Here is a 17858-nt window from a genome sequence, read left to right on the forward strand (position 1 = left end):
GTGCGGCTTCACTCCACGGAAGAAGCAATTGACTCTCAGCACCGCGCCGCTCACCCCGTTTCGCTCCAGAGCCCGGAGCCGGGTTCCTTTGCAAATTGGGGGGCGCTGAAGGTGCCCGCCGAGTCCCACGATCACAGGCTTCACCCGCCTGTGGTTTTTTGAAGGGTCCCCGCTTCGCCGTAGCGGCAAGACCCGTTTTCCGCAGAGCTGAATCCCTCAAAGTTAGAGGGAATCCGCCATTACCAATGGCGCCGACCCCGGAAGTCTCGATCTACCAACCTTTTTAGGCCCCTAAAAAACAACTGGATATTTTATAATTCTGTGGGTGCCACACATTCTCTTTACTCCCCCCGTACCTGCAAGACAACCACAATCTCAGAGGCAGAAAGAGAGAATGTGTTGCAGACTCTCAGAGAAACCAAGTGAATTAATGTGAGCCTTGATAAACACATAAAGCTGTAAGAGGAAGTGGGAAACTGCATCATTCTTCCAACTTCCTTCTTCAGTTCCATGTTATTTTCAAGGGATTAAAAGGCGATCGCCCTCACTATCTCATAACCGAGTGGACAACGGTGAGGGGCTTAGAGGATTCAAAAAGATTCCAGGGGATTCCTCAAGGACACAATTTGTGGAATGCTTTCCAGGGAGGTTCGGCTGGTACCTTCACCGTTCCTTTTTAACCAGGCCTTTGGCTGATTGACATCCAATGCCCTTTTAAATGTCTTCTGATGGAGGCATTATTGGTTAGTTTGTGTTCTTCTCTTTATTATGTATTTTGTCTTTTTTACATTGTATTTTTATGTTGTGAACCACCCTGACATCTATGGCTATAGAAATTTAATAAATAATAATAAGAAGAATTAATCAAACTGAGATGTCTGGCTTCAGGCGTCTCCTTCCAGCTATCATAGGACTCACTATGTTCATAAAGATAACATGCTTTATACGCATTATAACACTCTGACACCAGATGGCGCTGTGGAGTCCCATCATTCACCAACAGGATTTCCCTGTATGAAGTTTACAACATATTTGACTGAATCGCTTTTTGATGTGTCTAGATCCAGCCATACAGATTCTATACTGGTGAGGGGTTTGCCAGCTATTAAGACCATACAGGAAGACCCCAGAAATAGGTAATAAAATGCTATTTTATTTCAAGAATCAGAGTTCCTAATACAGTGGGAGAGGGGGAATCAGAAAGTAAGAGAAACAGAGATCGAAACATGCAAAGCAGGAAAAACGTTTCCAGAGAGACGTATTTTGTCCAGATTCAGTTACTTCTGGAGGAGACAAGCTCTTGGCGTAAAAGCACCTGGTACTATGCTTTCAATTTGCTTTTGCCAAGGAAATAGACATTTCTGGTGTCAAACTGTTCACATTCTCTTTGGTTAGCATAGATACCAGGACATGCCTACATGAGGCCATTATCACATGAATCTTGTATTCTGTAGATGGAACAAAACTTTAGCCAAATCCCACTTTCCTTATGTCTGAGTCTGAAAACTTTACTTCTCCAGAGACCACTTACCTCATTTCTGACTACCTACTATCAAGTTTCCATCATGTCCTTCCATGTACTAAGATTTCTCCTAGTCTTGTACTTTTGATCCTCATCAAAACTCACGTGCCAAAAATATTTCTTTTCCACAAACTATGTGTATCACCGTTCCCATATGACCTTTTATCTATGTCCTTCATGTAGCTCGTTTAATGTCCCTTTTCTTCTAATTTAGCTAAGTTCATTTTTCACTTTAGCAATTCAGTTGGCAACGTCTTAAGCAGCTTAGGAAATTCAGCTATGAATAATGTGCAGTCTAATTCAAGATCGAAGAGCCTGGTACAGGAATGATTTCAAGTAACAATGGGCAACTCCACAATTGCTATTAGTGAAGAATTAGGAATCAGAAACTTAAAGAGGTCTACTGCAAATTATCTATCTCCTCCCCATCCATCACAAGTGAACAAAGGGAACTTTGACAAGGATACATGCACACACACATATTTGTGGAGTTTACTGGAGCCTTCTGGAAAAGACTACCAACAAAAAGCTGTGGTTCCATTCAAGATTCAGGTGGGGACTTCCAACTCTACAATTCTATGATTCTATGATATCCTTAAAGCTAAGAATCAAATGTCATGTTTAGCTTTTTCTTGTCAGATGCTCTCTCATGTTCAGATCTGGCCTCAGCATAATAATGTAGCACTTGGGAATGAAGATGCAGCCCAGGAGCCCAGCACTGGAGGCCAAGATCGAGAAGATCTGCACGGCCACCATGTATTTCCCCTTTGTGCTCAAGTAGGTGGGCACAAAGGAGAGCCAAACACTGCAGAAGACCAGCATGCTGAAGGTGATCAGCTTGGCTTCATTGAAATTTCCAGGTAGCTTCCTGGCTAGGAAAGCCACCGTGAAGCAGATGGCAGCCAGGAAGCCCATGTAGCTGAGGGAGCCATAAAACATGGCAACAGACCCTTCATTGCATTGCAGGATGATTTCTCCAAGCTGGGAATGCATGTCAGAATCTGGGAATGGAGGAGAGGCCCCCAGCCAGATGGTGCAGATGAGAACTTGGACACTGGAACAGGAAACGACAGTGGAGTTGGCCAGACTCTTCCCCAGCCATCTCCTTACCCTGTTCCCTGGCTTAGTGGCCAGGAAGGCCAGCACCACAGTGATGGTTTTTGCCAACACAGAGGAGACAGCAACTGAGAAGATATTGCTGAATGCTGTTTGACGAAGAAGGCAGGTGGCTTTCATTGGCTGGCCAATGAAGAGGAAGGAGGACAAAAAAGACAGCAGAAGAGAGATGAGGAGGATGTAGGAGAGGTCCCTGTTGTTGGCTTTGACTATGGGAGTTTCTTTGTATTTAATGAAGATTCCTAACACAAAGCCTGTGGTTAAGGACAGGAAGAGAGAAAGGGAAGCTAGGAGGCTCCCCAAATATTCCTCATAGGACAGGAAGACGATCGCTTTGGGGACACATTGATCTCGGCCCTCACTTGGATGCTGATCTTCTGGACAACTGGTGCATTCATCAGCATCTGCATAGAGGAAAACACACTTCAGTATCCTAACATGAATCACACACCTACAATGGTCTTATGCTGTTTCAATTCTGAGGAAAGGTGGGAATATGGGAGAAATCAGGAAAGAAGATTGTTTTGTAGGGAAGGAGAGAGGCAGACATTCACAGCCAGAAAAGAATCGATCCATCAATTCATTCCCACTGGCTTCTCTTAGAACATGATGCTTTGATCTTGAATCCTTGAGGTTTCTTATAAGTTAATCTTTACTGATGAATGGGTGGATTTGAAAGATGTTTCACCTGTCTAACTCTAAAACTGTATGGATTCAGTAGTATAAGCCAAAATGAGAACTGAGAAAACAACTATATAGGGGGGCCACTAGGGGGCGCATTGGAAGATGGCTGACAATACCATCTCTCCGACCCACACGGGGTAATTAAGAGGCTGTTATGGGAGTAGGCAGCCTCCCTTGTTGCCCCAAGGAAATGGGGAACACTGCCCTTGCCTGCTGTGCCCATAAATCACCCCCTAATTCGAAAGAAGGGGGTGAGGGCCCTAGGCAGAATGCCCCCGTGTGGACCTCAGCTCTCCTGGACGCTGTCTCTGATCGCGGACTAGTTGCAGCAATTTGGAATAATTAATTACAAAAGAAGCAAATGCACATATTTCAAGTGAAGAAGGGGAGTGAAGTCTGCTAATTTAAGTGACCTCTGCGAAAGAAGACTACGGGCTGGAGAAACAGGAATATTTTACGATGAAGATACACCAAAGGCGGGGTATGTTGACAACAGGGCTGAATGGGGGGGGGACCTTTTTTACTTTCCTTCTATGTGATTTACAAGAACCCCTCCTCATTAGAACCGTCGGTTGAACTGACCCAAGCAGGATGATTAAGGTGGAGATAAACTTTAATCAAAAGTATGCTTTATGGAAACCGAGAAGCAATAAGAGCTTTTGGAATGGCGCAGCAATTAATTCAGAGTCGCCATCTTGCCAAAGGACTTATAGCCGGGAGGAAGAATGGACTTGTTTTTAGACTGCATTCCTAGTGAATCTCCTCAGAGGTTTTGAGAAAGGAGGCAGATTGGTGAAGATTAATGACGCTAAGACTGTTTTGATGTATGGAAGTGATGTTATATGGAAAACGTCTGGATATGGCTACTGGATAAAAAAAATAATATCCACGCAGGATTACAAACTGTTCTAACCAGCTTGCGGAGACTATCAGAGGTCACAAAGAGAAAGGAAAAATATATGAAAATAACAACAAGAGATGTGGAAAAATAATAAGAAAGGACTGGATAGTACTGTGAACATCATAAGGTTAGATTTGTGGACATTAAAACAGCAGTAAGAAGCAAGAAGTTGATTGGATCCCTTCGGAACTTGAAATATGGGTACCCCCAACAAAAATTTAAAATTCGGCTGTGTAATTTGGAATTTATGTAATTTCGTTTGATTTGATGTGATTGGTAGGTTAATAAAAAAATATTCTTGAAAAAAAAGAGAAAACAACTATATAAAAACCACAAATCAAAATTCTGTAGAGGAGCTAACATCATTAAATACAGATCAATAATACATGCTTGAGCACATGGACAAATAAGATTTCCTGGTGTTGGGGGGGGACACTGAAGGCTGGCAATAGGGGAGCCCTCCCTGAAGAGGGTATTTCATTCATGAGGTGCCATTAATAACATCATGTTTGTAGTGACTCAGAAATTAGCCCCATCCTCCTATCAAAGGTCCTTTCCTCTGAGATCCTCCCCTACCTTCCTGAGTGGAGATTGTCCCTTCTGAGCAGGGAGCACAATCATAGCAGCACGGCGGCTTCCCTTCCTGAACCTTTTTGGCAAATCCTGGGAGACAGCTTTCAGTGCATCTGGAACGAGGCGCTGTCTAGACATAAAGAGATTGAGCACCAAGGAGAAAGTGTCAGTAGCATTTTGCCTTTGGATTAAAGGTTATACCTGTTTACTCAAGAGCAAGTCCCGTTAATCTCAGTGGGACTTAGCTGCAGGGAAGTGAGCACAAGATTGCAGTCCAAGCATCATATGTATTATTCAAAATGTTGTTAGAGCGTAGCAGATGCCATAGTTAATAAAATGACAGATATAATTTCTCATACCTTCTGAAATAGATTGGGCCACACAATTGCTTCCGGATTAATGGTGAACTTCATATTTGAGGACCCCTGTCTCTCTATTCTCCCAATCTCCACTCTAGCAAGAGAACTGTTGGGAAACAGCACCAGATTCACAATATCGAAGTCAGCGGCCACTGCCCCATCCTCATCCAAGTACTGTCCATCAGCTGAAGTATTAGTATAGAAGCGGACTTCTTTCAAGAAAGGATGGAGCTGGAATGACAGAGGAAACTCCACCATTGAGAGAACGTGAACCCACCAGGGGAGAAATAAAAACAGTTCAAATTGGGGGAAATAAAGACAGTTGTACCTCAGTTTTCGAACAGCTTAGTTCTCGAACTACTTGGAACTGGAACACTTCAAACCTAGAAATGAATGTTCTGGACTTCTGGTCAGCGCCGGCGCTTAATGGCGGATCTCAACCGGAGCTCCGGGAGAGATCTGCTTCGTGGGTTCGGGTCCTGTCAGCTACGGCGAAGCGGGGACCCTTAAAAATCACAGGCGCGTTGCCTGTGAACTGGAGACTCGGCGGGCACCTTTGCGCCCCCCCGACGCTGCGAAATAGCCTTTTTAAAGGCTCCGGAGGAGCGGAGGGGTCTTGGAGCGGTGCTGAGAGTCGTCTTCACCCAGCCTGCGAAGCGAAGCCGCGTCGCCATTAGCGGAGAGCGCTGACTTCTTCCCGGGAAATTGGATTAAAAGAACAACTATCCGTGAGTAGGATTGACCGCTAAAATATAACTGGACACTAAAAGTAAAGAAATTGGGCACCGAGACGGACAAGCACTAAAAAGGAAGTCTGCTTTCCGTTCTGTAGCAAGATCAAAGCGAAAGGCACTCTAGCTGTAACTGCTTGAGAGGAAATTTGCGGGATTTAAGAAATCCACCACCAAAGCAAAGAACTCCCCCCCCCGAAGGCAGGAGGAGGGGGAAGAAGATTTTAAAAGTGTTTCCCTGCCAATTTAAAAGAATTGGATTAAGTATCGCTGCTCTTTAACCTGGGATCGGACTGCCGGAGAAAAGGAACCGGCTAAGGACTGTTGCCATAAGAAGCTAAAAAATATCTCAAATTGACTTTGGTTACTTCCAATTTGAAACACTGTTTCTGTGGCATTACAAAGTTACTTACAGGACACTATTGACTGGGATCCCCTTGAAAAAGGAAAGAAAAATTGAAAGGGACTAGGAAACTTTTATTCCTTCTTTTTTGAAGAGTGTGGGATTACTTTGAGAAGTATAGAACTGACTCTACGCCCCCTAGAGGACCTACAAATTGTTTCAGCAACAAGTGGAGTTTAAAATTTGAGAACTTTGTTTGTGAGTTTCAAAGTCTGGGAATGACCTTGACTAAAAGACTTTGTTATGGCAGATGGTAAAGAGAAAGGGGAGTTACAAGAAACAACCTTGAGATCTGGCAGACAATACAAAATTGACACTTACATGCAAAGAAGGGCTTCTGTAACAGGAGCCTCTGGAACTATAGTGGCTGCAAAGCCAAAAGCGAAAGCAATGTCTACAGAAGAATCATTTGCCAAGGTATTGGAGAAGATAAATGACTCTTTGGAGGAACTAAAAAAGCAAGGTGTGGAGACTAAATTGCAAGTTGCTGAAACTAAAGTACAAGTTGCTGAAACAAACAAAAAAATTGAAGAAATCTCTGGGAAAATTGACCTAAATACTAAAAGTATAACTGACCTAGGGAATAAAGTGAACTCAAATGCAGAAGCAATTGGGAAATTATTGGAAGATTCATCTACAACACGAAAGATAGCCGAGGAAGCTAAGGAAATTGCAACTGCTGCGGAGGAAAAATTTCCACCAGTTTACAAGAAATTGGATGAATATGAACTGGCACTCTCTATGCAGGATATGCAACGCAAGGAGAGGAACCTGAGGATCAGACTTGTGCCGGAAAAGGAAGGAGAGAACTTGGTGGATGATTTGACAAAAGAATTTTCTGACTTTTGGAAGCAGGAGCTGAAGAAAGAAGATTTTAAGATAGAAAGTGCATTTAGATTGGGAATAAGACAGAAGAGAAATCGACCCAGAGATTGTCTTATTACCTTAAGATCAAAGGAGGAGCGAGATAAAATATTGAACCTGCACTACCAAACAGCCCTTCGAATTGAAGACTTTTTTATTGAGATCTTTAAAGATATCCCTAAGAGTATCTTGGACGCAAGAGGACATTATAAAGACCTGGTGACACTGCTGAAGAAGAACTACATACCATTCAGGTGGGAATTTCCCCAAGGCTTGTCTTTTAAATATAAGGGAAAGAAGAGAAGAATAAAGACTGTAAGTGATAAAGACAAGTTCTTGGGAGAACACGAAGAAGACCTACAGAAAGAGACATTTCCAGGACAAGGGCATCCATCACTGGACACGAACACGGTACCACCGACAGACGAGGAACAAAAACAGGGAGCTGTAGGAGGAAGGAGTAAATAATCCCATCATGGCTCTGCAACTTCTAACCTGGAATTGTAATGGCTTAAATATTCCCAGGAAGAGAAAAAATATATTTCATGCCTTAAAGAAAGACCAATTGGACTTGATTTGCCTACAAGAGACCCACGTGACAAGAACACACAGAAAATTATTAATAAATAAAAGACTGGGACAGGAATTTATATCTTCAGACAGAGTAAAAAAGAGAGGAGTGGTGATCTATGCTAAAGAAAAATTGCAACCGAAACAAATTTTTAAAGATGATCAAGGAAGATATTTGGCAATTGAAATTCAATCTCAAGGAGAGAAGTATTTGATAGTGGGAATCTATGCACCAAACGAAGGGAAAGCTGAATTTTTTAAGAAGTTGCATGAAATTTTGATGGACCATATGGATTACAACTTAATTTTGATGGGAGATATGAATGGAGTGGTTTCAACAAATATGGACAAGGCACAAAGACAGGTAATAACAAAAGATGGAAGACTACCAAAGACTTTTTTTGAAATGACTGATAATATGGACTTGATTGATATTTGGAGAACAAAACACCCATTAGAAAGAGAGGGAACCTTCTTTTCTGAAGCCAAAATGACATGGACAAGGATTGACCAAATCTGGGTGACTAGCAGTATGGCTCCGAATATAAAAAAAGTAGAAATCTGCCCAAAAACTTTCTCCGACCATAATGCTGTAAAGATGGTGATGAGGCAAACAACAACTGGTTCCTTCAGATGGAGAATGAATGACACCTTATTTAGAGACGAGGAGATCTGTAAGAAGGCCCAAAAAACCTTGAAAGACTATTTTGAAATCAACTTAAGGTCTGAAGTAGAAAAAAGAATAGTATGGGACGCAAGCAAAGCCGTGATGAGAGGGTTTTTGATTCAGCAAAATACTTTAAAGAAGAGAAAGCAAAATGAGAAAAAGGAGAGAATTTTGGAAAAGATAAAAGAAGGGGAAAAACAATTAAGATCGAAGCCAAAATCCCAAGAGATTCTAAGAGAAATCAAATTTCATCAAACACAATATATGGAACTGATGAATCAAGAATTAGAGTGGAGAATTAAACAAATGAGACAAAAGACTTTTGAATCTGCTGATAAATGTGGCAAGTTACTGGCTTGGCAAATAAAGAAGAGACAAAAACTCAACACGGTAACAAATATAGAAGTGGAAGGAAAAAACATAAGCAACCCAGCGGAAATTAGGAATTGTTTTCAGAACTACTTTAGACAACTTTACACACAAGGGCCGCAAAAAGAAATGGACATACAACAGTTCCTCGAGGAAAATGGGCTGAAAAAGGTTTCGCATGAAAGTAAGATAATATTGAACCAGGAGATATCAGCACAAGAAATAGAAGATGCCATTCAAGGCATGACGCTGGGCAAATCCCCTGGACCGGATGGACTGACTTCCAAATACTACAAAGTTTTGAAGGAAGGGTTGATACAACCTTTGAAGGAAGTCTGCAATGAGATTATGGAAGGGAAAAGGGCACCCGATACGTGGAGAGAGGCCTACATTACACTTATACCAAAGACAGAGACTGAAAAGACCCAACTTAAAAACTACCGACCCATCTCGTTATTGAATGTGGATTACAAAATCTTTGCTGATATTTTGGCAAAAAGACTGAAGAGAGTTTTGATGGAGGAGATTCACGGGGACCAAGCGGGCTTTCTCCCAAAAAGGCACTTGTCGAACAATGTAAGGAATATAATTGACATTTTGGAAAAGCTGGAAGTGAACATAAACACTAAAGCTGTTTTGATATTTGTGGATGCCGAGAAAGCCTTTGACAACATTTCTTGGAGTTTTATGTTGAAGAACCTCCGGGGGATGGGGGTAGGCCAAGGGTTTGAAAATGGTATAGGTGCAATATACTCTGAACAGAAAGCCAAACTAATTGTAAATAATGTGGCTACAGAAGAGTTCAAGATTGAAAAAGGGACACGTCAGGGGTGCCCTATCTCCCCACTACTTTTTATATCGGTCCTGGAGGTTTTGCTTAATATGATTAGGAGGGACCAGTTGGTTAAAGGGATTCAGGTCGGAGCTAAACAATATAAACTGAGAGCATTTGCAGATGACTTAGTACTTACATTGCAAGAGCCAGAAGCTAGCACGAAAAGAGTTTTGGAAATAATTCAAGAGTTTGGTCAAATGGCAGGATTTAAATTGAATAAGTCTAAGACAAAGGTTTTGGAGAAAAATTTGACACAGATAGAAAAGGAAAGGTTCCAGAATGAGACAGGGTTGACTGTGGTTAAAAAAGTGAAATATTTGGGTATAAATATGACAGCTAAAAATGTGAATTTGTTTAAAGATAATTATGAAAAAACTTGGAGAGAAGTGAAAAAAGATTTGGAGATTTGGTCCAACTTGAAGCTTTCCTTGTTAGGCCGTATTGCAGCTATAAAGATGAATGTATTGCCAAGAATGTTGTTTTTGTTCCAAGCATTGCAAATAATTGATAAAATGGATTGTTTCAAGAGGTGGCAAAAAGACATATCTAAATTTGTCTGGCAGGGCAAAAAGCCCAGAATTAAATTTAAGATACTAACGGATTCAAAGGAAAGAGGGGGGTTTGCCCTGCCAGACTTTAAACTTTACTATGAAGCGGCAGCTTTCTGCTGGCTGAAAGAATGGCTACTTCTTGAAAACACAGACATTTTGGATTTGGAAGGTTTTAATAACATTTTTGGGTGGCATGCATATTTGTGGTACGACAAGGTTAAAGCACATAAAAGTTTTAAAAATCATATTGTCAGAAAAGCACTATTAAATGTCTGGGACAGATATAAAGACTTGCTGGAAAATAAAACTCCAAGGTGGCTGTCGCCAATGGAAGCTAAGGCAGTTAAAAAGTTAAATATGGAGTCCAAGTGGCCAAGATACTGGGAAATTTTGGAAAAGGAAGGGGACAAATTGAGATTGCAGAGTTTTGAGAAATTAAAAGGGAAGGTGAGAGATTGGTTCCACTACCATCAAATTAATGAAGCGTTTAAACTGGACAGTAAAATTGGCTTCCAGGTGGAAAAATCAAAATTGGAGACAGAACTGTTAGAACCCAGTACTAAGAATTTGTCCAAAATGTACAATTTGCTGCTGAAATGGAATACACAAGATGAAACGGTTAAATCGGTCATGATTAAATGGGCTCAGGACATTGGTCATAATATTTTGTTTGCTGATTGGGAAAAGTTGTGGACCACCGGGATAAAATTTACGGCATGTAATGCCTTAAGAGAAAACATTATGAAAATGATATATAGGTGGTACATAACCCCAGTCAAGCTTGCAAAGATTTACCATGTGCCTGACAACAAATGTTGGAAATGTAAAGAAACTGAAGGTACATTTTTTCATCTTTGGTGGACCTGCCCGAAGATTAAGGCATTCTGGGAAATGATCTATAATGAACTTAAAAAGGTATTTAAATATACTTTCCCCAAGAAACCAGAGGCCTTTCTCTTGGGTATTGTCGGCCAAGGGGTGTTAAAGACGGATATAACTTTCTTTATGTATGCTACAACAGCAGCTAGAATACTCATTGCGAAGTACTGGAAGACGCAAGAACTACCCACACTGGAAGAATGGCAGATGAAGGTGATAGACTATATGGGCTTGGCAGAAATGACGAGCAGAATCCGAAACCAGGGAAGAGAAGCAGCGCAAGAAGAATGGAAAAAATTCAAGGACTATTTAAAGAAATATCATAAAGTTAATGAAAGTTAGAATGATGTTGGACTGGAAAGTAAATGGTTACTATTAGCAATGGTTAAGACAAGGAAAATAAGGAAGAATAGTCTAAATTTAAATTAAAATAAGGGAAGATTTGCTGAACAATCGATAAGAATTTGGAATACAGAAAGGGGAAGCATGAGGAAGTCGGGGAAGATAGGATATGAAATTAGGATATGAAATGATACATGTTTTTTGTTTTGTTTTTGTTTTTGTATGTTTATGTTTGTTGTATTGTGTTTATATGGAAAAATAAAAATATTAAAAAAATAAAAAAAAAAAAAAAGAAATGAATGTTCTGGTTTTGGAACTTCTTTTGGAAGCCGAACATGCTCTGTTCACAACATCTCTTTGCGAACTACTTCGACAGCGTTGGACGCCATAAACAAAGCTTTACAACCTGTTTTCACCAGATAAGAATCTGATACATTGCTTCTTTTAGAGAAAGACTTTCAGAGACTTATAAGACTTAAGTTTATTTGGTTTTATGTTTTCAAGAGAATCCATCGAGAGGGCATAATTTGTGACTTTCAGAGATTCATAATTTTTCTGTTTATGTGATTTCATATATTTTGTATTATATAAAGAGTGCATATTGATATCGTATCATTGTATTTGGTCATTGTGTTGCCTTGAATATTACTGACTACTGTTTGCAACACAGGGGTTAAATTGTTTGGTGCCTTCATGGGGTTTCAGGGGATCTGATGCGAAGGTGGAGGGCTCCTTAAAACTTCTCCCTTGAGGGGAGTGCAGCCCTGAACTCCTCAACGGAAAGTGTGATGGAGCTTGCACCTCCCCAGCTGAGCAGCCCCAATCCAGTTCCTGTTCCCCTGCAAGCAGCAACGCTGCTGACCGATCCCACTCCTACTTGCCTGCAAGCAGGAGTGGAGGCGGGGATCTCTCAAAAGTGGAGCAGGCTAGGGGGTGGGGGGGCGACATCCATTACCTGCTTGCTTGCCGCCCTGGCCCAGCCTTCCCTCACTCAGCGCTGGGGCCACAGGGCTGCATTCAAAAAAAAAACAACACGGAAACTTTCCAGAAAACCACAAGGCCAAGAATCTTGAAACTCATGAAAAAGCAGCAACACAACAAATTGAAAAAAGCAAACCGACTGCGAGTGAATCAAAATCACAGGAAAACATAAAACAACACGGAATCTGGCTGACAGTAAGAAATCTTACAATCCTTTGCAAAATGGAACGGACATACCTGCCATGACCATAGACTTTGAATTTCCAACCTGCCTCCTCCTCTTCCTCCTCCCACAATCGAACTCCGCTTTGATCTGGATGAATATGCTGCATTTAAGGCCTGAGCCACAACTTGGATATTCAAGTAATTGATGTAGCTGTCTTGCGACTGAATTCTTTCCACCTCTTCCTGGGGCAACAACTTCAGATTCTTCTTCTCCCTGCATTTTGTTAAACCCCTCAGGGACAAGGCATGCTTTGAATATGAACAATCATATACATTTATCATGCAGCTTGGACTAGTTGGGGACATTGGCTCATAGTAGTCCTTTTTTGTCCTTTTTCTAGTCTTCATTACAAAGGACAAAGAGCCATGCACATAGGAGAAGCAGTCAGTATCACATAATGAGATTTTATTCTGAAGACCTGTGGTTATCCAGACTTTCCCTCCATTCTGTAACCTTTGAAGTAAGGATTCCACCTCTATGATTATAAAAAGTCCATACTGAGAGTCTGCAGTGTAAACAAATACATTGACTTCTCTCCACATGGCAGGTAGTTCATGGGGTATCCAGAGCCAAGTCTTATGTTCTACTCTTTCTTTGAAGGCAATACAAATTTCCTTTTTGATCATCAGAGGCGTCAAGGTACTCAGGGACCTTTCTCCGTTGTCATTGTTTGGAGCAAAGAGGCCAACCCACGTCCACCGGAAATGCAGGAGGAGTTGGACCACCCCCTGGTACTGAGTGTCTTGCTTTGGAGTCATCCAGTAGACAAAAGGGAACTGGGCTTTATCATTAAGAACAAAGCCATAACTGAGCTGGTGAGGAAAGAAAAAGAGACTGGTGGTTTGTTTTTTTAAGACTAAGATTGGATACTTCTATGTGAAAGGTGATGGTACATTTAATTAGGGTGAATCTGACAGGTTAGGTTTTTTTTAAAAAAAAATAATTTTTAATATCAATATTGAAGCAGTTTTTATACTGCTTAACTGCAGTAGTCTCTAAAGAGTTTAGAAAGAGGCAATACAAAAAAATCAAGAAGATAAAACTTTCAAATCAGACTTCAATAAAATGCCTGCTGAAATAATAAAACAAAATAAACCTCTTCAGTAGGCCCCAGAAAGTCAATAGCGAAGCGGTTTGCCAATCCTCAGCTGGAAAGGAGTTTGATAACATTGGGTCCATAACACTGAACACATGGCTCCTGTTGGATACAAACTCTGCATCTGAGCCATTGGGAACCACTAACAGTGATTGGGCCACCAGAGCACACTTTATAGCAGTGGAGTTACATGCTGGCAATAATGGAGTGCATTGCAGTAATGGAGCCTTGAGTCACCAATGCATGGATCACCATGTCCACACTGCATCAAACACAGGAGACGACCCTCAGTCAACCAGCTACAAATCCCCCTAACAGTTACCTCATCCACCCAAACTTCTCTGCAGGTATATTATGGGGGATGTTTTCAAAGGTCTTACTGAAATCAAGATACACTACGTCCACAGAATTCCCCTGATCCACCAAGTTTGTAACTCTATCAAAAATGTACTTTACCTACAGAACGTAACTTGAAAACAACCAGAATCACATTCGCTTAGTTGCATAACTCTTACACTGGTCCCAGTATGTGGGATAATAACGTGGATTACAAATATATTGCATTCTGAGCTAAAAACAGAGCTCCATCTCTTCTCCACTGAAGCCCCTATTCAGCCTCAGGCAGTTTGCTAGAGACAGAGAGAAAACACATCCATTCTCTTCAGCAGCTAAGAACAAAGAGCACCCTACCCAATAGGAATGCCTCCCAGGTTAGCATCCACATAGATGAGCTAAACACCTTGTGATACAACCAATGAAAGTTTCCAGCCATGCTTCGCAGTATACAATACGGACACATTATTCATTTCCCACTTCAATACACATTAAACAATTGTATTTACTATGCAAAAGGTTCCAGGCTCTATTTATTGCTATATGGCTCTTCACCTCATGAAAGTCAATGTTACAAAGCAGTGTACAATGTAAAGTAAGCAATACAATCAGTTACATTATCCTAAGTTTTTCCCTACAGTCTGACTAGGTGGCATATGTTGCCTGGTGTGTTGGACCTGAACCCAGTTCTTACCTGTGGGATCTTGTAGATGCCCAACATGCTTGCAATGTGTGTGGAGATGTCGGATTCACCCGCTTCAAGAACAGCCAACAGCTTTTTCTGTCTTCCACACCTGTAGTTTGGAATACTGATTTCCCCACCAGAAAACAGGTCTATCAAGGCATCGGAAGTCATTCTTCCATGAAAACAGGTATCATACAAGCTGAAGCCAAGGGTGATGTTTGGTAAGAGTTTGGGATTATCATTGATATCCTGAACAGCAAGGGCGAATGACAGAACGTGTGAGCTCCTCACAACCTCCCATCTGCAAAAATAGTGTGTCACACAGTTACCCTCAATCCAGTTAGAAAAGACTGTTTATGTATGCAACAACAGCTGCAAGGGTGCTACAAGCCCAAAGAGGGAAGGAAGAAATAATCCCGATTAGGGAAGAATGGCAAGCCAAGCTTCTGGACTACACCAAAATGGCAAAACTAATCGGGAGACTCAGGAACCAAGACAAGGACTTTAAAAAAGAATGGGAAAAAATTATAATTTACTTAGAAGACTATTGTAAGCAAATCAAAACTTTAGCTGGACTCTAAGAATCACTTGTAAAGTGATGAAGATTATGGATAATTTGGAAAATGAAAATTGTGGGGAACGTATGCATATGTAAATTTAAATTCTGTTACAAGGACCCATGTAGGGGATGGGGGGGGGAGTCATGAGATTAAGAGAATCTCATGAAACGATTATATAAATTGTTCAACTGTAGATTTCTAATGATAAAACCAAATCAAAATTTTCACACAAAAATAGACTACCGGAAAACAGGGTTAACACAGGTACATCAAGGGAACCGGAGAGCAGTTGGAAGCAGAAATATGCCCCATCAATACTTACATCTCAATTCTCTTGAAGGGGTTTCTGGAAAAGGTGAAGGAATATGGATTTTCAAAAAATCTTGGAGATATGATTCCACCAATGAGGTGATCCGCTGGCTGGTAAAAATTCACAGGAGAATTTATATCACCAATCACACTCGGTGGACACTTTACCCTCTGCTGCATCCCATAGTTTGCGAGAGACATCACCAGAAACAGTGTTATCATTCTGGGTCTCTTGGCTACACTTGCCTTGTTGCTATTCCTCTCCCCACTACCCGCTGTTCATAAGAAACCCCACATTCTTGCAAATCAGAAGTTGCAGTGACTTGACAAATAAAGGGAAGTCTCTGGCTGTGGCCTCAGGGTCAAAGGGGGATTGAGGGGAAGGGCCAAAAATTCAGTGGACAAGCATCTTTTTTTGCACTCAGAAGGTGTGAAATGCAATCCTGACTCACCTCTTCAGGTATGGCTGAGGATGTCCCCTTCCTGGAAAGCTGCTGCCAGTCACCAGATGGTACAGATCTCAAAGGCAGCTTCCTATGTCCTAGTTAAGCTTTGCACAAACTTAGCTTCCCCCCTTCACTTGCCCTATATCTTAGCCCCAAGGACTCTGTGGCACATGATATATTTTATACATCAAACCCTTCAGGCACAGCGGAAGAAATAAACCTCCAGCTGCCCTTAATTGTGATGTTTGTGTTATTGTTCCCAAATGCAATATTTGAGGGCGGGGTGTGAGGATCCCTTGGACTCTGTATATAATAAGAATAAATTGCTGTGGTTCAGATAACTGTAAAGGGAAGAGAGGTTTCCTCTGGAACTTCAGAAGAGCAGGTGCAGAGCAAGAGAAAAACATGTTTACTGAATAGACTGACATGGGTCAAGGAGGCAGAAAGATGAGTTTGAATTATCTTTATTGGCATCTTAAGAGCCCTGGAGCCCATCAGGCCAAAGGTCCATCTAGTCCAGCATTCTGTAATCACAATGACTGATGAGTTGCCCCAAAGGAAAGCCCACAAGCAGGAGATGTGGAGCAGAACCTTCTGTACATGTGATTTCTAAAACCCATCACGCAAGGACCTCCTACCTTCAGCAGAGGAGGGAGAACATATCCTTGAAGGCAATAGCCTTGGGCAGCCTTTTTCCCCTCCATAAATTTGTCTAAACATCTGTTACTACACAATTGTAAATATACCTACTCAGCGGATTACTAAATATCTCAATAAAGACCTGAGTGCATTCCAGCAACCCAATCTTGAATTCAAGGTTGTGCCCTTGCACTTGTGATGTGCCTGGTATAATGACAATTTGAGTAAGCCCAATGATTGCCATGGAAGCCATGGACTCTCAACTGGGCTCAGTGGCAAACTCTGAATGACTATGTTCCTACAAAACCATGCCAGAGACCACCTCTGCCACCTCAGTCAGGATTGATGCCCCTTTGTGAACCATGGACCCCAATGCCTGTCTTACACCTTATCATCCAGGTTCATTGGCTGCGGCTGATGGGAGTTGGAGAGTCCTGAAACATCTCAAGGGCCATGGGTTCCTGTGCACAGTTTTATACACTTCTGTTCATGCCCACCCCCAGTTGCTTCTTTCCTTGGGAGAGGAGACACCTTCCTAGTTTACCCCTCAGAGCTACAGTCCTTGGACCCTTAAACTACAGCTCCCAGGATTCTTTGGGGGAATACATATGTTTTTAATGTTTGGTGTAGGTGGAGCCATTTTTTATTTTTCCCTCGCCCTTGGGATGCACCCATGCTGGGGTTTGGGAATTGCAAACACTTGTGTGAGTCGTGCTCTGGACCCACAGTTTAGGATTCCACTTTTGGAATAAACACAGCACTTCTGGAACCAGAAAATTTTGATCGTGCTTCAAAAGTGAGGGCTTGAAACCTAATCAAAGCAATAGGATGGTGTTCTAATTGAGAAAAGGGCTTGCTCCCGCAAACCGTAGAGGTGTGTTGCAATCCCCTTTGATTATGATGGTGCACAATTGCCACCACCGCCACCTTTGTGGTGACAAAAATTTGAATGCATCCTTAGTCAAAGGGGATTGCGACACACCTCTCCAATTCCCCAGCAGTTTTATACTGGCAAATGAGGTTCATACTGTTTTGGGACCTTTGCCTCACCATACACATGGCTGGCTGCAAATTGCAATAAGAGGAAACTGCTTGAATATGCTGTGGGGGGAGGTTTATTGAGGTGTTGTTTTATTTTGATTATATTTTTTGTGGTTTTATACTTTGATTTTATTCTGTGAACCACCCCTAGACCTCCTAAATTCAATAAATAATAA

The 17858-nt window shown here is 41.6% G+C and overlaps 1 protein-coding gene across 1 annotated transcript; it reads right to left on the bottom strand.

Moving 5' to 3' along the window:
* Positions 1-2143: 2143 nt before the first annotated feature.
* LOC310758178 (vomeronasal type-2 receptor 26-like) lies at positions 2144-15778 on the bottom strand (the record flags this gene model as incomplete). Its single annotated transcript, XM_083604107.1, has 6 exons — positions 2144-3042; positions 4800-4926; positions 5156-5386; positions 12585-13385; positions 14697-14988; positions 15570-15778. The coding sequence occupies 6 exons, from the start codon at positions 15776-15778 to the stop codon at positions 2144-2146; spliced, it is 2559 nt and encodes an 852-aa protein (XP_083460233.1).
* Positions 15779-17858: the final 2080 nt, after the last annotated feature.

The sequence above is a fragment of the Podarcis filfolensis genome (genome assembly GCF_964270895.1).
Source record: "Podarcis filfolensis genome assembly, chromosome: 2".
Taxonomy (NCBI): Eukaryota; Metazoa; Chordata; class Lepidosauria; order Squamata; family Lacertidae; genus Podarcis; species Podarcis filfolensis.